This window comes from Littorina saxatilis, linkage group LG3 (assembly GCF_037325665.1).
Source record: "Littorina saxatilis isolate snail1 linkage group LG3, US_GU_Lsax_2.0, whole genome shotgun sequence".
NCBI lineage: Eukaryota > Metazoa > Mollusca > Gastropoda > Littorinimorpha > Littorinidae > Littorina > Littorina saxatilis.
Window position 1 is genome coordinate 9,201,408 of NC_090247.1, and position 22,248 is coordinate 9,223,655.

At 42.2% G+C, this 22,248-nt stretch overlaps 1 protein-coding gene across 1 annotated transcript in view; it reads left to right on the forward strand.

Annotated features, from left to right (window-relative positions):
• Window positions 1-4,266: 4,266 nt before the first annotated feature.
• Window positions 4,267-22,248, forward strand: part of LOC138961550 (phenylalanine-4-hydroxylase-like) — a 28,838-nt gene continuing 10,856 nt past the window's right edge. Inside the window, exons 1-6 of the mRNA XM_070333209.1 lie at window positions 4,267-4,424; window positions 10,269-10,367; window positions 11,002-11,167; window positions 11,588-11,676; window positions 13,543-13,610; window positions 22,152-22,202. Of these exons, the coding sequence (XP_070189310.1) occupies window positions 4,395-4,424; window positions 10,269-10,367; window positions 11,002-11,167; window positions 11,588-11,676; window positions 13,543-13,610; window positions 22,152-22,202 (503 nt within the window). The 5' untranslated portion in view covers window positions 4,267-4,394. The remainder of the gene's footprint in view (window positions 4,425-10,268; window positions 10,368-11,001; window positions 11,168-11,587; window positions 11,677-13,542; window positions 13,611-22,151; window positions 22,203-22,248) is intronic.

Below are 22,248 nucleotides of genomic sequence, written 5' to 3' on the forward strand. Positions count from 1 at the left end.
ATTTCTTGTTTGTTTGTTGTTGTTTTTTTTTTTTTTTTTTTGGGGGGGGGGGTCTCACGTCAAAGTATTCAGTTATATTTCCATCGAGTGGGCCTGGTTCCAAAACATCACAAAATTATTTCATTTCTTTGTGTCAAGAAAACTGCGTCCCAGAAATGCTATTTTCGAAAACAAATCAAACACCTTCTCGTGCATTCATCCGTAACATATATAAATCAGAATTCCCGCAATTTTTTGTAGTGATGTATTTCACATTATCTCACTGATGGCGTCCTTTTTGGGCATTCTGATGCAAAACATATAGTTTCTACACAAAATAAAAATAATACAGTCGCGGTTTAAAGATTTGACAACCGTTCAGAAACGAACTTTTGACGCAGGCTCAAGTACTTTCCTGTTTGTTTAGTGGCACTCCATGCGGTTTATATTCCATGGTGTTTTTATGTATGTCCATGAACTTTATTTAATCGTCTGTGCACACAACTCGACATCCTACTAGTGTTCACATAAATGTTGTTTAATACCAGCGTTCACAAGTGTACGTAACATGTTATTATCGGCTTTCTGCATTTTTAAGAGCCGAGATTAGCTAGTTTTGGATTACCTGTTGCCAGGACATAAACAAGGTGATCATTTTTGAGAAAGATATTTTATGCACTTTTATCGCCAACAGGATACTGTGCTTTGTATTGCCGGCTCTGAGTGCAAAAATCGAGACATTGGCATTTTTATACAAGTCGCGTACGGCGAAATTACAACAATTAGTCAATCTCGGTGTTGAACTCACAGAATGAAAATGAACGCAATGCATTTTATGACCAAGACAATAAAGCTTCTTCAATCCCCGCGGCAAGGATATCGCTCACTTTTCCCGTGCAAAACGAAGCGAAATTGGCAAGCCAGTATAGCGAAGTAGCGTATTGCGGTAAGCAGGAAAGCGAGCTTTTCTGTATTATTTTTAACTTTCTGAGCTTGGTTTTAATACAAACATATCATATCTATAAGTTTTTGGAATGAGGAAATGATAAAGAGTTGGATCGATTTGTAAAATTTAAATTATGGTACCTAATTAACCTATTTTCGTTAAATGTGATAAAAAAAAATTAGAGTAAACATGACATTTGTATATATTTTTAGATTCAGTTTTTGACGAAGAATAAGATGCAATTAATTTTAGATCTGTTTCCGAAAAATCGATTTTATTTAAAACTTTAATGAGCAAATTCATTAATTAATTTTTAAGCCTCCAAGTTGAAATGCAATACCAAAGTTCGGCCTTCGTCGAAGATTACTTTACCAAAATGTCAACAAAATTGGTTGAAAAATTAGAGCGTGACAGTGTCGCCTCAACTTTTACAAAAAGCCAGATATGCCGTCATCAAAGACATTTATCCAAACATTTAAAAAAAATCTGGGGATATTATACTCAGGAATGCTCATGTAAAAATTCATGAAAATCGGTCCAGTAGTTTTCTCGGAAACGTTCTACACTAACACACACACACAAATACACAACACCCTCATCTCGATTTCCATTCGACGGGCGCAATGGCTTGGTGGTAAGACGCCGGCCTCCAAAGCGGAAGGTCGTGGGTTCGAATCCCGGCCGCGCCTGGTGGGTTAAGTTGGAGATTTTTCCGATCTCCCAGGTCAACTTATGTGCAGAACTGCTAGTGCCTCATCCCCCTTCGTGTGTACACGCAAGCACAAGGCCAAGTGCGCACGGAAAAGATCCTGTAATCCATGTCAGAGTTCGGTTGGTTATAGAAATACGAACGTACCCAACATGCTTCCTCCGAAAGCGGCGAATGGCTGCCTAAATGGCGGGGTAAAAACGGTCATACACGTAAAAATCCACTCGTGCAAAAACACGAGTGTACGTAAGAGTTTCAGCCCACGAACGCAGAAGAAGAAGAAGATTCCCAGTCAACGTTAAAACATTTAGTTAAAAATTGACTAAGTGTAAAAATTACGACACCGACTGACCCCCAAAATCGATTTCGCTAATGTTTTGCCAGCGGTATTTTCAGAGAGTACGTGTTGAACCAAGTGAGAAATCTACCGGACAGACTCTATGATACAGACGGTTGAGAATAATAACATGCTAAGAATCATATAAACGAGGGTTTGATATTTGGATGGCATGTATGACCGATTAATTTCAATCACAGAAGCTATTTTTTAATGGTACCTAAACAAGTTCTAAAAAATGTAACACGTCAGGAAACCTCTTGTATAGATTGGGACTGTTATTGTTGTTGTTGTTGTTGGTGGTGGTGGTGGTGGTGTGTTGTGTTGTGTTGCTGCTGCTGTTGTTGGTGTTATTGCTGTTGTTGACGTCGTTGTTGTTGTGGTTGTTATCATTGTTGTTGGTGTTGTTGTTGGTGTTGTTGTTGTTGTTGTCGTCGTCGTCATGTTGTTGTTGTTGTTGTTGTTGCTGCTGTTGCTATCGCTGTTGCTGTTGTTGTTGTTGTTGTTTATATAATTTCGTGCCTGACGCGTGTACGTGTGCCAGTCTGCTAGATCAATTCATCAAATACACCCTACCCTCACTGTGCCCAGAAAGCAGACAGACTGTTCATTGCCGGTATATGTCCAGGTGGAAGGAGGAGCTTTTCTCCACGTAAAACACATTCAATCGGGTGTAAAGAGGGGTAGCTTGTTTCAAGCGCAGTTTGTGAACGGCCTTGCCCTTCCTGCACTTTCACCCCAAGCCTAGACAAGTTGTCAAATAAAGAATAATTCGGGGACAAGGGCGGCATGACATAGCGATATTTCCTTCGCTGGAGGTGACGATAAGAACAAGTGCACTGTTTTTCATGCAGACCATTCGTCCGTTTTATGAGCTAGATCAGTTCAACCTTCTCCTCCGCACAAGAGTTTTGCTCCAGTTTTATCTGATACCGTCGTTCAACACTTCAGTGCCAAAGTTCCTGAAAAATGTTTTCGTTATTGCCAATTTGTTGACACTTCGCAAATAAGCTGTACGAAATCTGAGTAGCACTTTTTTTTCTGCCAAAATGAAGTTTTTGAGGGGGATATGTTGGCAGTCATAAATGTGTCCCCACAGGAAAAAACAAATCGCGTCACACCCTCATTTTTCAATCAAATTGATTGAAATTTTTGTAAAGCAGTCTTCGACGAAGGCCGGACTTCGGTATTGCATTTCAGCTTGGTGGCTTAAAAATTAATTAATGACTTTGGTCATTAAAAATCTGAAAATTGTACAAATATTTTTCATATAAAACGATCCAAATTTACGTTCATCTTATTCTATATCATTTCCTTATTCCAAAAACATATAAATATGTTATATTTGGATTAAAAACAAGCTCTGAAAATTAAAAATATAAAAATTATGATCAAAATTAAATTTCCGAAATCGATTTAAATTAAAAACAATTTCATCTTATTCCTTGTCGGTTCCTGATTCCAAAAACATATAGATATGATATGTTTGGATTAAAAACACGCTCAGAAAGTTAAAACGAAGAGAGGTACAGAAAAGCGTGCTATGCAGCACAGCGAAACCACTACCGCGCTGAACAGGCTCGTCAGTTTCACTCCGTTTTGCACAAGCGACGGACTACGGTCATTGTGAAAAAATGCAGTGCGTTCAGTTTCATTCTGTGAGTTCCACAGCTTGACTAAATGTAGTAATTTCGCCTTACGCGACTTGTTACAGATCCCGTACCTTCGGAAATGACTCAATTTCCAGAAACCTAGGTACCGACCGTAGCCCCTGTACGCTCACAACCTGGGCATTTCTTTACAAAGAAAGAGTCAATCTGTCATTTGTTTGTTTTTTCGTCTTTTTTTTGTGCATGTTTAAAGCGTCTTTATCTGGAATCGTTTGCTCTACATTATAACATTAAAGACTGAGTTTGTCTGAATATTTCCAATTCAACACCTCTCCTCAGGTGCCCTACCCGTCGCGATATAACCTTGAATGGTTGAAAACGACGTTAAACACCTAATAAAGAAAGAAAGAAAGAAAGGTGCCCTACCTTATCGATCGTCCGTGTGGTGTCATTTCTGTGAAAACTTCTTCAGAAAGTCAGCATGTCTATTTCTCGTAATAACCCCCCCATTCCCACCCCCATCTCAAAACCCCCACCCAAACCCCTATACCTCTACCGACGCACCTCCTCCTTGTCCGAACCCATAACCCAAATTTTCTTCTCGTTTTTTTGTTTTCATACCCCTTGACAATGCACTTGTCCTTGCCGATCGAGTCAGGGTAAACACTTTTAAAAACCTTTTTCCTGGCAAAAGTCCACGACGACAAACACCTTCCTGGTTTGCAAATAAAACCAACAGTGTCTGTGCTCTTCCCAAAGTGATCGAAACTACTGAAGCCTGCAAGAAGTTCTGCATTACGGCTTTCTGTCAAGATGAACTCTGCAATTGCTGAAAATGGAGAGGTATTGTATGTTTTTTATTTTTTATTAACATATTAAATGGATTCACATTTCCCTTTTTGTTGTTGTTGTTGTTGTTGTTGTTGTTGTTGTTGTTGTTGTTGTTGTTGTTGTTGGTTTTTGTTCTTGTTCTTGTTCTTATTCTTGTTCTTGTTCTTGTTGTAATTGCTGTAAATTATTTTTTTGGGAACAGTTTTGAAATGGTCATTGATCTTGTGCAAATTAATTACTTATGTTGCCATGTTTATATTGTATCGTTGTTTGCTAATAATTATATTGATAAATTCGATCTTCAAACAAAATCCTTTTGTATTTTAAAATTTTTTTAAAAATTCAATGGTGTTTTTTTAATCGGGATTCTTTTGTCTTTCTGTTGTTGTTGTTGTTGTTGTTGTTGTTGTTGTTGTTGTTGTTGTTGTTGTTGTTGATTTTCTTCCTTTTTTTGACTTGAAAATAACCTGCATGAAATTATCTCAGACGTTTTGCTGCTAAAGAACAACAATATTTAAATGACTGTAAAGTTTGGTTCATCTTTATTTCTAACAGGAAGAAGAAAAGGCAGAACATTTGGTTATTACAGAATAAATTGTGCTGGCGAAACCAAGGCTTTGTTTTTGCTTTATTGTACCGTCGAGATTCAAAACTTGAGGCAGTATAAAAATCGATTTATATTTGAAACATAAACAAGAGAAATAAAGCCAAAGTGTGGACTGTCCGGGCTGGGAAGACTTTTATACCTTGTTCAATTACACTCTTTAAACAAACAGGACATTTTCCATTCTCTGATCTTACTACTACTGATGTTTTAGGTTTTAATCTTATGGGTTTACATTGATTCTGTTGTAGCTGTTAATTTTTAAAGGCATAGAAAGCTGATGAATATACACGCTAATTGCTTTACCCAGAGCTGGAGACAGACTAAATTAAGTTCCCTGCAAAATATTGTGGTCTAGGAGCCCTTAAATGTTGAGATATTTGAATTTTTATTTTGATCTAGATGGTCCTATTTATAGATTTGGCAACACATGTAACGTTGATGCAAGGGAGCTAACACCGCGGCTTTGTTGACATCCTCACTTTTTCAGAGGCTAGAACAAGCTGTAATGCATGTATTATGGTCCGCGCATGGTGACATATCGTCATTATATGGTCTTATGGTGCGTTTGACATCGATTGTGGGCAAACTACACTTTGTAAACACGGGAGTGCGTTAGTATGCCTTTAAGTAGAATTGAATAAGATTTTTGTGCATGATTCTTTTTATTTATCTTAACATTGAGAGTGCGTGGTGATTAATCAATGAAAAATGTATTAGTCAGTACATATGTTTAAATGTTCATAATGTTGTAGGGTCTCGGCTGTTTCATCCACCGCCACAGTAATGTCTCATGCTGAAGATGATAAAGTTTAATTTGAAGCCGTTGTAGTATATACCCGAGACTGCAATGTTGTTTCCTGGTCAAATGAAAGAAGTACACTTATTTAAGGGAGAAAGGCATGGCACTCTCTTGCAAGCGATGGAAATTGGTTGTAAAATTTAATAGATTTCACCCCAAAATTCGATTTCTTCAAAAACGGAAACCGAGTGGTTAAAGGCACAGTAAGCCTCTCGTAAACCATCACAGATACTGTCAGGGTTTTACACACAGTACAAACACCCTTCCATTTGAACGCTCACCAAACGGGAACATCCTAGGTGCTCTACGTAAAGAGAGAGCAATTTATAAAGAATTATTTTTGCGGATTGTCTCAGAAACAATCGGACCGTGGTGCGTTTTGGCGCTAGACCTAACTTTTTAAATCTAAATAATAAATTGACAGCTTGTTACACAAACATTCTTAAATCATAAAAGAATTCGTTTTTCATCAAGACAAGATCAGTACAATTCGAAGTTTTGAAAGTTTGAAAAAAGAAAAGGCCGGAAGCAGTGTCACGCAAGGTCGTGGTTCTCGTAGCAGACGACGGTTTATAGGCATAACCCCCAGTTCCTCTAAACAGTCAAAAGCCATCGTTGGAGTTCTTGTGAACCACAGCCGTTTGTTTCGTGGATAGTCAGAGGTACATAATAACGTGCTATTGCAGATAAGCTCACAGTGAGTCGCATTCAAATTACTAACTGACGATTACATTGTGAAAAAGGGAAACTGGATCACACGGGTTCACGATGGCTCAGAGGTAAGATAAACCACGCAAAAAGAAATTCTTTGAAAATTGCTCGCTCTTTACGGAGGGCACCGAGGATGTTCTCAAGCGGTGAACGTTTAAATGAAAGGGTGTTTGTACTGTGTGTAAAAGCCTGACAGTATCTGTGATGGTTTACGGGAGGCTTACTGTGCCTTTAAGTCTGTTGAATGAGAAGGGAAGGATTTTAGGATGAAGCAAATTTCAAAGTTTAAATACAAAATGTTGGTTTAACGAATTGGATCCTATGAACGTAACGTACCTAAGCTGGATCATCCGTAATATGGAAGGGAGGGGGGTTTTCAGTGTGGAGTTCATACAAGATCAACGAGACCGCAGTACCCCCCGCGGGTTAGGGGGAGTCCCATATTGGTTGGGACGAGAAAGAATTTACCCGATGCTAACCAGCATGTCGTAAGAGGCGACTAACAGGTTCTGTTTCTCCTTTTACCCTTGTTAAGTGTTTCTTGTATAGAATATAGTCAATGTTTGTAAAGATTTTAGTCAAGCAGTATGTAAGAAATGTTACGTCCTTTGTACTGGAAACTTGCATTCTCCCAGTAAGGTCATATATTGTACTACGTTGCAAGCCCCTGGAGCAATTTTTTTATTAGTGCTTTTGTGAACAAGAAACAATTAACAAGTGGCTCTATCCCATCTCGCTGCCCTACACGCCACCAGGGGGACACCCCGAAGCGTCCCGGTACCAAAGCGTCCCGGTACCGAAGCGTCCCGGTACCAAAGCGTCCCGGTACCGAAGCGTCCCACTAAAACGCGTCACAGGACTTAGACTTTTTTTTTTAAACCTTGACCAAGGGCGGATCAATTCACTTTGGAGGGGGGGTTACAAAATGACTGCGAAGATACAAGTTGACGGCGCCTAAGCCTCTAGGGGGGTCCGGGGGCATGCCCCCCCCGGAAATTTTTTTATCCAAAGAAGCAAAATAGAGCTATCTGGTGCATCCTGAGCCAATAAATTACCTCTCTTTTGGGGGGTGGGGGGGGGGGTTACGTAACCTTGTTGACCTTGATTTGACCTTGACTTGACTAACCATATATTTTTTTTTAATTTAATCTTGACCTTGATTTGACCTTGACTTCACTGATTTTTTTAATTTTGCACAGACCTTGATTTGCTTTCGGTAAAAAAAAAATCACTTTTTGTCCAACTTTTCCCCAACTTTACTTTAGATCTGTACTCACAACACACCAATTTGGAAATACTGTACCCGTGTGGACAAGTTCGGGGGAAAAGTCCGTAGGCTTCCGTTCACAAGAGGGATATGTCTGTTATCACACACGCTTTCTGGCTTCACTAAGCGTGAGCGTCGGAAAAAGTCTTTTCAGTTCTGCCTCCGACTTTTAAAATTGTATCATTTGGGTTAATTTGGGTTTGTTTGGGTTCATTTGGGTAATAACAAACGCTCGCGCTGGATCAGACTGGCTCGCTCCCCCAGTATGAAAGTTTTTGTCTTGTGCACGTTTAAGACCAAGCGATTGCTCTGTGTGAATTACAGGCATTCCCCGGCTTTGCTTTATAAATACATTGGCATGCGAGCCGAGGATGTGCGTGGTGACTGGTACCGGGACGCTTCGGCACCGGGACGCTTCGGTACCGGGACGCTTCGTGCCCTACTGCGCGGGAGCGTCCCGAAGCGTCCCGGTACCAAAGCGTCCCGGTACCCCTGTGACGCGTTATAGTGGGACGCTTCGGTACCGGGACGCTTCGGCACCGGGACGCTTCGGTACCGGGACGCTTCGGTACCGGGACGCTTCGTGATGTACCCCGCCACCAGGCGTGAAAGGCAATAAGTAAGAAGTCTATCCCATCTCCCCTCTTTCCCCTATCCCATCTCCCCCCTTCCCCCGTCGCGATATAACCTTGAATGGTTGAAAACGACGTTAAACACCAAATAAATAAAGAAAGAAAGAAAGAGACCGCAGTGGAAATCTGAACGCAGGGGAAATCTGAACGCACTACACCGGCTTACTGGTGGACGCTCCTACCTAGCTTCCAATCCCTCTGTACTTTCCCTTCAATGTGTTCAACCAAATTATTACAAACACTTCAAAGTACAAACCAATATACATTTTGTGCAAGCCATGGCAAATTATGTTTTTTGTCTTTTTGACGGCCCCTTATCTGCGGTTTACCCTTGAACAAGGATCAGGACGAATATCACCCAGGCATTTGCTTGGCAGCTTGTTTGCGTTTCAAGTGTGTGTGTCTCTCTCCTCAAACACCAACTAATTTTTGTCTCCGTTTTATGTAAAGCCTTAAAGAGATTACGTGTATGCTGTGTTCCATTTTGGGGTATTCGGGCAACTAGAGTACAAAAAACAAGTCGCGAAAGGCGAAAATACAACATTTAGTCAAGCTCAGTCGAACTCACAGAATGAAACTGAACGCACTGCATTTTTTCACAATGACCGTAGTCCGCCGCTAGTGCAAAACGGAGTGAAACTGACGAGCCTGTTCAGCGCTGTAGTGGTTTCGCTGTGCTGCATAGCACGCTTTTCTGTACCTCTCTTCGTTTTAACTTTCTGAGCGTGTTTTGTAATCCAAACATATCAATCTATATGTTTTTGGAATCAGGAACCGACAAGGAATAAGACGAAATTGTTTTTAAATCGATTTCGGAAAATTTAATTTTGATCATAATTTTGATATTTTTAATTTTCAGAGCTTGTTTTTAATCCAAATATAACATATTTATATTTCTTTGGAATCAGAAAATGACGAAGAATAAGATGAAATTGATTTTGGATCGTTTAATTAAAAAATAATTTTAATTACAAGTTTCCGATTTTTAATGACCAAACTCACTCATTAGTTTTTAAGCCACCAAGCTGAAATGCAATACCAAACCCCGGCCTTCGTCGAAGATGGCTTTGCCAAAATTTGAATCAATTTGATTGAAAAATGAGGGTGTGACAGTGCCGCCTCAACCTTTACAAAAAGCCGGATATGACGTCATCAAAGGTATTTATCGAAAAAAGGAAAAAAATGTCCGGGGATATCATTCCCAGGAACTCTCATGTCAAATTTCATAAAGATCGGTCCAGTAGTTTAGTCTGAATCGCTCTACACACACACACGCACACACACACACACACACACACCACGACCCTGGTCTCGATTCCCCCTCTATGTTAAAACATTTAGTCAAAACTTGACTAAATGTAACAACACTGAAGAACGCGTTAACGTGACACGCACCTTTTGAAGCTTTCATCCAGTCACAAGGAAAAACCAAAGAATATTTACACACACGTTTGATAAACAGATAACAAATGATAATTTTAAAACAAGGGAGTTTTAGCATGCGCAGTGCTTTTTACATAGGCTACCGCGATACGTATCTATACCGTGTCGTATATCAAACTTTAAAACAGGGAATAACTTCCGTTAAAGGTTACTCAAACATGCCGTTTTTCTCGCATTAATTACCACACACAAAAACACGGCTTCAAAAATCGCTTTTTGCGGACTTAGCTTTTTTTTATTCGAATTTTCGGGGTATCCGTGCTTGTTTAAATTGTTTTTAGGATTTTAGTTGTTTTTTGTTTGTTTGTTTTTTTCAATATTTTTGTTGTTGTTGGCAGCCATGTTGAGATGTTACGAAAATGTAGATTTATTTCATAGTCTCGCATTTGTCGTGTAGCCCAGCGCTGACGTCACTTCCGACAAGGGAGAAAACTCGATCGTCCTCACACTACCTGACCTTGAAGAGTCACTTCCGGAGGTCCTCAGCGTGTTTAAGGTGGGGTATGTGCAGGAGGTGGTGGTAGTGGTGGGGGTGGTGATGGTGGTTATGATGTTGTTGTCGACAATGTTGGTATTGCGGTTGATCGTCCCCTTCTTTTTGCTATTCCTAATGCTTTTGGAAAGACTTGTGCGAGGCTATTGGTGGAGCCTGTCAGCCTGTCAGCCCATGTTCAGGTCTATTTTCTTGATATTGCTGCAAAATCAAACCACACACACACACTCACACACACACACACACACACACACACACACACACACAAATGAACGCACACACGCACACGCACATACGCATACACACACACACAGGCACGTTCACACACACACACACACACACACACACACACACACACACACACACACACACACACACACACACGCTAGCACGCTAGAAAGCACACAAACACCCACGTGGAAAATTGTTCCCTTGCACAGTGCAATAAAACGACTTCGGTTTTCAGCAAAGACACATACTTATTCTTTCTTTCTTTCTTTCTTTATTTGGTGTTTAACGTCGTTTTCAACCACGAAGGCTATATCGCGACGAACATACTTATTCTGCTTTGTCTTCTGGCAAAATGTTCAAACCTCACAACACTCATCATAACTCTGTATCTTCCACTTTCAACCAGACTCACCACATCAAGCTGATACACGTGGAATCCAGAAAGTGCAAGAGTCAAGAGGGCAGCTATGACGTCATGATTGAGAGCGTCGCCCCTGGCAACGGCCTGCAGAGCGCCCTGGAGCAGCTGGGTCAGCGCAAGGTCCACATGAAGGTTCTGCCCAAGAACCCCGGTAGGTGACATCCCTAGGATGAAGGTTGATGATGATGTAGGATGATGATGATGATGATGAGGAGGAGGAGGAGGAGGAGGAGGATATGATGATGCATGCGTTGCCTGCTGGCGAACGTGTGTGTGTGTGTGTGTGTGTGTGCGTGTGTGTGTGTGTGAGTGTGTGTGTGTGTGTGTGTGTGTGTGCGTGTGTGTGTGTGTGAGTGTGTGTTGAAACTGAATAAAGCCAGTGCTGTTGACAGGTCGTAAAATAAAACTCAGTAACGGAAAAAGCAAGATAAATACAAACAGTGGCATAAGTAAGCACCAGTTCGACGGCAAGATAGCCCAGAAAAGGAACATTCTAACGGATGGAGAGGGAAAGAGAACGACGCGAAGAGGCAATGTTGACACGTTTAACGCAGTGAGCGTGATGTTTCAGTGCCGTGGTTCCCGAGGAAGATACGCGAGCTTGACGTGACAGCAGCACAGGTCCTGAGTGCTGGCACGGAGCTCGAGGCTGACCATCCCGTGAGTGTCTTAAACTCATGAGGCAGAGCGCTATTTAAAGATCTGATAAACAAAGGGAAATAAGCTCTCTATAAGGCAGGATATGTGTACTAGAGTAAGTGAGAGTTACTCGGAACCTGTCTCCTGGCACCTGAGAGAATAACAAAGCATTGAAATGAACAAGCAAATTTCACCCTACAAAAAAAAGTCGGGATGAAAGTAGCTTGTTCATTTCAATGCTTGTTATTCTCTCAGGTGCCAGGAGACTGCTTCCGCATTACTCCCACTTACTCTATTATACATGTCATACATTTACAGCGCTTACTTCCCGTGGGTGACACGTGCTGCACATGGTGCTTTTCTCGTGTCTTCTCCTCTTTTCTGGTGTGGTCTGTTTGGTGGTGTATGTACTGGTGTGTCTGTTTGGTGGTGTATGTACTGGTGTGTCTGTTTTGGTGTGTCTATTTTTACATATAGTCAAGTTTTGACTAAATGTTTTAACGTAGAGGGGGGAATCGACACGAGGGTCGTGGTGTATGTGTGTGTGTGTGTGTGTGTCTGTCTGTCTGTCTCTCTGTCTGTGTGTGTGTGTAGAGCGATTCAGACTAAACTACTGGACCGATCTTTATGAAATTTGACATGAGAGTTCCTGGGTATGATATCCTCACACGTTTTTTTCATTTTTTTGATAAATGTCTTTGATGACGTCATATCCGGCTTTTCGTGAAAGTTGAGGCGGCACTGTCACGCCCTCATTTTTCAACCAAATTGGTTGAAATTTTGGTCAAGTAATCTTCGACGAAGCCCGGACTTCGGTATTGCATTTCAGCTTGGTGGCTTAAAAATTAATTAATGACTTTGGTCATTAAAAATCTGAAAATTGTAAAAAATTTATTTGTTTTATAAAACGATCCAAATTTACGTTCATCTTATTTTCCATTATTTGCTGATTCCAAAAACATATAAATATGTTATATTTGGATTAACAACAAGCTCTGAAAATTAAATATATAAAAATTATTATCAAATTTTTTTTCCCCAAATCAATTTAAAAACACTTTCATCTTATTCCTTGTCGGTTCCTGATTCCAAAAACATATAGATATGATATGTTAGGATTAAAAACACGCTCAGAAAGTTAAAACGAAGAGAGGTACAGAAAAGCGTGCTATCCTTCTCAGCGCAACGAATACCCCGCTCTTCTTGTCAATTTCACTGGCACTGCCTTTGCCACGGGCGGTGTAGTGACGATGCTACGAGTATACGGTCTTGCTCCGTTGCGTTGCGTTCAGTTTCATTCTGTGAGTTCGACAGCTACTTGACTAAATGTTGTATTTTCGCCTTACGCGACTTGTTTGTTTCTGTGGTCGTTTCTGGTCTCTTCTCGTCGTGTGTGCGCTGTTCTGGTCTGCTCTCGTCTGGTGTATTCTTGTCAGGTCTGCTATTCGTTTGTGAAGCTCCTAACTCACGCTGTCTCTATTATGAAGTTCCTCGAAGGTTACACACGAGTAACACAGCTCGACGACCGCCACGGTTGGCCTGGTAAGGCGTCCGCCCCGTGATCGGGAGGTCGTGGGTTGGAAATCTAGTGGCTGCTCCGCCTGGCGTATGGCATTATGGGGTTAGTGCTAGGACGGGTTGGTTCGGTGTCAGAATAATGTGACTGGGTGAGACATGAAGCCTGTGCTGCGACTTCTGTCTTGTGTGTGGCGCACGTTATATGTCAAAGCAGCACCGCCCTGATATGGCCCTTCGTGGTCGGCTGGGCGTTAAGCAAACAAACAAACAAACAGCTCGACGAGCTTTTAACTATCATAGTCTGTGATCAATTGCATGACAGTAATATATTACGTCGTATGTCATAGATGTCTGTACATATGCTTTCAGGGTTTCACGGACCAAACGTATCGCGAAAGGCGCAAGGTTTTTGCTGACATCGCCAACGCCTACAAACAGTGAGTACCCGAACAGACGATGTTTGGAAAGAACTCTGTCAATATGTATGTGTTCCTTGAAGGCGGGGCAAGCAGAACTTTTACAGCCCAGTAGGATTTACCAACGGAGACACGTAGTTGGCGTCATAGTAAATACCATGCTCCTATCTTTATGATTTCTAAAAAAACCAAGCATAATATCGAGCGAACGTCGATATTAATGACTACTTTAATGAACAAACTCATCAATTATTTATTAAGCTTCCGAGCTAATGTGACAGGGGAGGCTACCGCTCCTTTCACAGCAGACTCTGCACCCGAGTTGTTGGCCTTTAAAGTCAACATCTGTGGATTGTAGAGTTCTGTTTGTGATGAGGTCTGGTAGTTTCCGATTGTCTGTATGTTCGTGGAAACCTTCGGGTTTGCATAACAGTTTTTATGATGCGTGCTGTTCCCATTCTGCGAACTTGGGATGGACAGTGGTCCCCCGGTTCGGAACTTCGGGACGAAGTTCATTTCAAACGGGGGCGATTGTGACAGGGGAGGCTACCGCTCCTTTCACAGCAGACTCTGCACCCGAGTTGTTGGCCTTTAAAAGTCAACACCAGTGGATTGTAGAAGTCTGTTTGTGATGGGGTCTGGTGGTTTCCGATTGTCTGTATCGGGGGTCATTTTTGTCCTCAGACTCAGCACGAGTAATTCACTGCAGTTGCTGGCCCGTAGAGTGCGTCTTTCACAAGCAGACATGCTGATTACATAGCGACTGCTTTAACGTACCTCGAGCTTACATAGCCAAGTCAGTGCTCAAAATACGATTTCTTCCCGAATTCCTGATGGTAAAGGGGGACAATCACATTTTGTGTGTGTTTTAACACACGACACAGCTCTCTTGGCATAGACCCAGAGAGGGCTTTTTTAACTGCCCTTGGTGGCTTTTCCACTCGCCCTGCAGGAGTCCTCGTGATTCTCGGGAGAGAAGTGAAAGTCACTAGAGGGTGAGCTTCAGCTCACTCTTTGTCAAGGGACGCTTTTGTCATCCCTTCTTTTTTCTTTTAACAGTGCGAGACGCCTGCTCATACCAAAGCTCATTTTCTAGTCATTTCGCTTTTAGAGGGTCCTCTACCAAGGTCGCTCACAACTACACACAAACACACTGCTCTCTGAGTACTCCTCACTGCATTTGAACACCAAAAGGCCCTCACAATGGCCACTGCCACCCTTGTCATAAGCGACAAACCACCTTTGGCTACCTCTACCCCTGCTGAATCTATGGACAGCACATTGTGTTGCACACCCCGAAAAAGGTTAAGAGATTCCGACAGCTTCTCTCCAACAAGCTCAAAAAAGACAAAAAAGGGCTCAAACAACCACTCTGACGCTGACGCCAGTGTCAATAACCACAACGCAGCAGTGCCCTCAGAAGACGGGAACATTTCACCTTCCCAAAGCACAGAAGGCGATGACATTTTTAAAACTCAACGCCGCCGTCAGCGGAAGAAAAAAGCACCCATTGCTAACAGTGATGCCGAACAGGCTCTGCCTCAGCCACAGTCAAAAGTCTCACAACCAGTCAAAACTGGGCCCCCTAGACACACAAAGTCAAAAAAGGTGACACCAAGTCTTCCTCCAACCTTTGCACAATACCCAGTCATTCTCACCAACGCGGCTACAGGTCCAGCTATGTTCTCGAAACTTGGGCCTTCACTCCAGTGTCGTGTTTTGGTTGACGCGGTCGGTCAGATAGAAGGTGTACGACCTCTGCCCTCGGGCAAATTCTTGATTGCCTGCTGCAATGAAAAACAACAACATAAACTTGCCAATCTCACCAGTCTCGCTCAAGTGCAAATAAGATGCACTATACCAGAGGCAACAACGGAAGGTGTCATCAGACCCATCCCACTCTCTGAAGACCTTGATAAACTTCAACAATCTCTTGAGAAAGTAAAATCTCTTCAGCGGTTAAAAAACCAGAAGGGGGAACTTACTCAAGCTGTCAAAATCACTTTTTTAAAGAAAACGCTACCAGATACAGTGAAGATAGTGAAAACCTTCTTTGCTGTCGAACCCTATGTGGCCCCAGTCAGAAGGTGTACTAAGTGCCAGAGATTGGGACATGGCTCCAAACAATGTAAAGCCAGACAAGACAAATGCCCAAGATGCGGTCAAAAGAAAGACCACCCAGTTGACAACTGTCCAAATGACAAACACTGCCTAAACTGTGGCGGTCCCCACTCGGCAGCCTACTTAGGCTGTCCTGAGCTAGTGCTGCGAAGAACAGCAAACAAAATCCGAGCAGCCAAATACATCCCATATGCAGAAGCAATAAGAAGAGCAAAGTTTGAAATAATGAAAAAACAAAAGAAAGACCCAGATACATCTAATGACTCTGATTCAGAAGTCGATGAGTGCTGGGTGCTGAAAATGGCAGGGGGGAAAAGTGCTCCTCGCGGTGCCAGCAAAGCAAAGAGAAACCTGGCTACCTCCCCAGCTTTCGTGGCTGAGATTGAAAAACAGGATTATAGCACTATCTGGCCAGAACCAACAACAAGCCGCATACGCACAGGAAATCAAGGCGGACCAAGCAACCCTCGTAGTGAAAACCCCATTTCAGAGCAAAATATCGCCCTCCAGAGACCTGGACAAAGAACTGACATAAACCCTATTAATAATGAGTCTACTGTTGCCCAGAAACTAAAATCAACACACAATGTAAAAAAGGCCCCCACAAAAGCAGCAGACAAAACAAAGACAAACAAACAGCCAACAACAAACAATGAGAAAAAGGTTGCTGATGCAGAATCTCAAACTTCCCCCACACACGATTATGATGACTTGTTCATGGATGAACCAAAGTTGATGATTGTTGAGGAAGATGAAACACAAAACACACCAAAGCCACAGTCCGAAGACTGCCTCAGACAACATATTTTAAAAGAAAGCTATGCAAAGATGAAGATGATGAGCGCCGAGAACTGCGGTGAGGTGTTCAAATTCGTCACTGGCATCCTAGCTGCACTTATTGAAGCAAAAACGAATGAAAGCCCCGAAAATGTTCTGACACTTTTGACAGGGCTATATACTGAAATATTTAAGCCAAAGGAAAATCCAACTCCACCAGCCTTAAATAAAATACTTTCCACTCAATGCGCTCTTCTCGGCATTCAGGGAGGCAGATCTGTGACAGAGTCTCAACCCCTGGACAACACAATGACATAGAGAGCTGAGGGGCAGATCAAACGGTCACAACAGACTTTAGGTCTTCTGTGATTGAAATGGATTCAAGAGTAAATATACTGCAGTGGAACTGTCGTTCCCTTAACACTGCTCTACCGTACCTTATTAATTATCTTAACCAAAACAACATGTTCAATGTATTATTGATACAGTCCCCACTCTGTCGTGCGGGAAAACTCCCCTTCATATCTGGTTTCTTTTACCCACCCGTCACAGATTATCAGGTTGATGATACGAGCGGAGCACAAACTATCAAGTACACAGTAACCTATGTCAGAGACAATCTGAAGTACAATGTTCACCCAACCCCTGTTCCGGGCGACACAAAAATACATTCAAACCTAGTTGAACTTCTGCTGAATGATGGATCTTCTTATTAAACATATATAACAGAAACATTACCAAAGGCCCGATTTTCAGCTGGCTCCCAGAGCTCGACGGAAGACGCACCTGGGTGATCGGAGGAGATGTTAATGGCCGAAACCCCCTGTGGGATGCCAACTTCCCCGATCAGACATGTGCCGTGGGAAAGAGCCTTGCCACCTATATAACGCAATCAAATGTGTACTTACTAAATGACGGATCAGCAACCAGAATACCCGATATCTCAAACCAACACCCCTCCGCCATTGACATAACCTTGGTTAGTCCCACTCTCGGATTACCAACGGACTGGTGCGTTGTGTCAGATAAATTAAAAAGCGACCACTTACCAATCATGATATCCATTATTGGGAAATCACCACTCACAGAGCCAGGCCCAAAAGCCTTAAAATACAATTATAAAAAGGCGGACTGGGCAGTTTTCAAGGACGCTGTCACTAAGTCGGCCGATGCACATACCCTCTTGGATGGCAATCCAGAGTCCCAAGAAAGTATCAACAACAAATATAAACAGCTAAGATCAAACCTGCTGAATGCAATGGAATTGTCAATCCCCAAAACAAAACCTTTTATCGGACCCAGTAGAACTGATCAGAGCCCATGGTGGACAGAAGAATGCAGAACAGCCATCAGGTTAAAAAGAACTGCAAAAGAGAAGTATGATCGCTTCAGGTCTGCACAAAACCACAACAATATGAAATCAACTGAAGAACAATGTGACAAAATTATAGACAAAGCAAAAAAAGAATATTTTGAAAACATGTCCAGCAAAGTGAGCGATTACAGAGATGCTGGAAAAATTTGGACCAAAATAAGGAAATTCAAATGCAGACACAAGCAGGCTGAACGTCCTCTTATGCACGAAGGAAAAACATATGAAAGCCTTCCTGAAAAAGCAGAACTGTTTGCAGATATTTTTGCAGCAGCAAGCCAAACAGATAAACTGTTATGTGAGCAGGAACTCTTCCGTAAGAACTGGGAGGATAAACAGGACTTAAACGACCCAGAACTCAACCCTTCCTTACAAATAAATGCTCCCTTATCCATTCAAGAACTGAAAACGGCTATAGCATCGGTGACAAAAGTCCGATCCGCCTGTGGTTCTGATCCAATAAACTATCAGGTCATACAACATTTACCAAACCAAGGATTAAATCTTTTACTGGATTTTTATTCAACATGCTGGAAGTCTGGCCTGATTCCCACAGCTTGGAAAGAGGCTGTTGTGATCCCCATTTTAAAGCCTGGAAAACCAAGAGCTAACCCTTCCAACTGGCGCCCTATATCTCTGACCTCCCATCTGAGCAAAATCTATGAAAGAATACTAAAATCCAGACTAGAAGATGAAATGGAAAGAAAAAAGGTAATACCCCTGTGCCAAGCCGGTTTCCGTCGAGGCAGGGGTGTCTCGGATCACATTGTAAAACTGTCCTCTAAAATTAAGAAAGCTCTCTCACGCAAGAAGTCTCTCTTTGCTGTCTTTTTTGACATCAAAAAAGCCTACGATACAGTATGGCACCAACGATTGAAGCAATTAGGCATCAGTGGTAATATGTTTCAATACATAAAAAGCTTTCTACTGAACAGATCCTTTCAAACTGATTATAAAGGTGCCAAATCATCCACTCGCAAAGTTGACATGGGAGTGCCACAGGGCTCAGTAATAGCACCACTGCTTTTTAGCATTATGCTGCATGACATATCGACAATTAAAACACATGGAGCCGAACTGACGCTTTATGCGGATGATATTGCTCTATGCAAAGAGTATCAAAACAAAACCTATAAAACAGAACACAAATTCTCTAAAGAGTGGCAAACAGCTATAGATAACATTGCGAACTATATGCGGGAGAATGGCTTCACTCTCTCTGCCGAGAAAACTGTATTCGTTGTCTTTACAAACCGAAAACTGGAAGATCGAGAAAAGATACAGTTCTCACTAGATAAATCTGTTGTCTCACCCAGTCAGCAGGTGAAATATCTGGGCGTAGTTTTCACCTCAAATGGACTATGGACTGCTCACTTAAAGTATCTTTTAAGCAAAGCAAATAAGACCATCAACCTTCTTAAAATACTGGCTGCCCAACCATGGGCAAAGTGCCCAGTTATTCTAACAAACATCACCAGAGCTCTTATAAGATCAAGACTATCATATGGACAGGAGGCCTACTTCTCGTCGGCTCGAAAATGGCTTGATAAGCTACAGTCAGCGGAATGTCGTGCCCTTCGGCTTGCCCTCGGACACCCAAGGCATTCAAAGCAGGCCATTGTATACCACCAAGCAGGATTCCTCCCTCTTGACATGTGGCGGCGTAAGTGCTGCGCAGATTACAATGTTCGAGCCAACACAGTGCAAAACTCAACAAAAGAGGAGCTACAACCGCATTACAATCATGTCCAAAACAAAAAGGCCCACTTTGGCACTACTTTCTCCTCACTGGCTCAATTCAATGCTTCACTCTTTAGTGAAATCAGTGTCGACCCAAATGATGTGGCCCAAAACCCCATATCTCGTGATCCCTCATGGACAATGAAAGAAATGAATTTTGACACAGAATATTGCACAGCTACAAAGGATGATCAGTTATTACTCAGGATACAATCCCTTGAGCACATTGATACTGTATACAAAGGCCATGTTCACGTTTACACAGACGGGTCAGTGTTGGATGACAAGAAGGCTGGCGCAGCTTTTGTAATCCCCAGCGATGACATGACTGGGAAATTTAAACTGTGCAACAGAAACTCGATCTTCTCAGCTGAGCTCCTTGCCATCTGCATGTCGCTTGTTCATCTCAATCTCAAGAACACTCCTCCTCAAAAGATAGCTATATTCTCTGACTCCAAAGCAGCCATTGAAGCATTGAGATCTAACAAAAGATCAAAAAGACATGATCTTGTCATTGCCATAAAGGAGCTGGCAAATAAAATTATAAAAAAAGGAAGCGAGATTAACCTGGTCTGGTGTCCAGCACACGTGAACGTGCCTGGCAACGAGAGAGCAGACAAAGCCGCTAAAGAAGCTGCCCAAGGCATGGGCGCCTCCGAGGTAGACCTGCCATTGTCTGCTTCTGAGATCAGTAGCCTTACAGACTCTCTTCTCTGGAGAGAATGGAGGAACAAATATATGCACAAGGCTATAAGCTCTGGCTGGCTCATTCGGGAAGCCCCATCAAAACAGATGAACACCTATAATGCATGCCCACGTGTAATAAAAAGGATTAACCGCCTAAGGGCAGAAGCTGGGAGTTACCAATTTCTAGAGCTTAAATGCACCTGTCAATCCGACCTCACCATTGCTCATTTGACTTTGGAGTGTGATTTGAACTCATGCCACTTTCAACCCCTGACTCAGTTTATAAACTCAAATAGAAATATTCTGCCAAATACCTCAAAGGAAAAATTAAGCTATCTTTTAAGTTTTAATAAAGACCTTGGGTGGCAAGGTCCCAAACTTATCGCTGGACTTATGCACACGCACCCACTTGGTCCCTGGATATGAAGAGACATTGCTGCGGCTGACGCCATTGCTTCTCATACAGCTACTATATATTTTTATCAGATCTTTTAAAAATACCATTTTATATCCAAGTATCTCTTAACACCATTTTTAATTAGATGAGCGAGAGTGTGCGGGGGGCGGGAGGGTGGTGAACCACTGTACATAAAGGGAAAGTTTGTGTGCGTGCCTGTGTGTGTTCTTAATCTAAGACAAATGTCGCCAATGTTTTTACAGAGTGACGTTAAATAAACGATTTTATCATCATCATTGTCTGTATGTTCATGGAAACCTTCGGGTTTGCATAACAGTTTTTATAGGGCTAAGAAATTAGCCCTAACATTTTCAATCCTGTTTGATTGCACTTCGCTTCCCGAGGTGATCGTAGTGTTTCGGCACACGGTTACATCTGGCGCTTGCGAGCAGGGATGGGACTCGGCATGATATGTTCAGGTAATGGCATAATATGACCACTGAACATTTTCGTGCTGTTCCCATTCTGCGAACTTGGGATGGACAGTGGTCCCCCGGTTCGGAACTTCGGGACGAAGTTCATTTCAAACGGGGGCGATTGTGACAGGGGAGGCTACCGCTCCTTTCACAGCAGACTCTGCACCCGAGTTGTTGGCCTTTAAAGTCAACACCTGTGGATTGTAGAGTTCTGTTTGTGATGGGGTCTGGTGGTTTCCGATTGTCTGTATGTTCATGGAAACCTTCGGGTTTGCATAACAGTTTTTATAGGGCTAAGAAATTAGCCCTAACATTTTCAATCCTGTTTGATTGCACTTCGCTTCCCGAGGTGATCGTAGTGTTTCGGCACACGGTTACACTAAAATGCATTCCCATAGTCCGGACTGAGTCCAAGATTACTTGACCAAAATGTCACTCAATTTGAGTGAAAAATGCGGCCTCAACTTTTGCAAAACGCCGGATATTGCGTCATCAAAGGCATTTGTCCAAAAAATTACAAAAACATGTCTGGGGATATCATCTGCAGGAACTCACATGTAAAATGTCACAAATATTTGTCGTGAAGTTTTCTAGGAATCGCTGTGCACACACACACACACACACACACACACACACACACACACACACACACACACACACACACACACACACACACACACACACATACACCATCACCCTCGTCTCCCTTCCCAGTCTATGTTAAATTATTTAGTCAAAACTTGACTAAATGTAAAACACAACTCGTGGGAAAGCTTCGGTCAGCTACTGAATTCAAATCATCCGTAGCATGTAACATGCAAGCCCGAAGTGTCCCACGAGATAGTCTACACGGGAAGCCAGGTACTTTTAAGAAAACAAGATCGAAGAATGTTTAAACGCCAATGACTCGAGTCGGCTTAATGAGTTATCGTACTGAATTATTTGTAAGGCATCGTAACGATAATGACAATAGTTGTGTTTATCTGTTACAGCGGCCAAGCAATCCCTAGAGTCAGCTACACACCGGATGAAATCAAAACCTGGTGAGTGATTATTATTTTCTTGAGTTTTCATGCTTTCCTATATCTG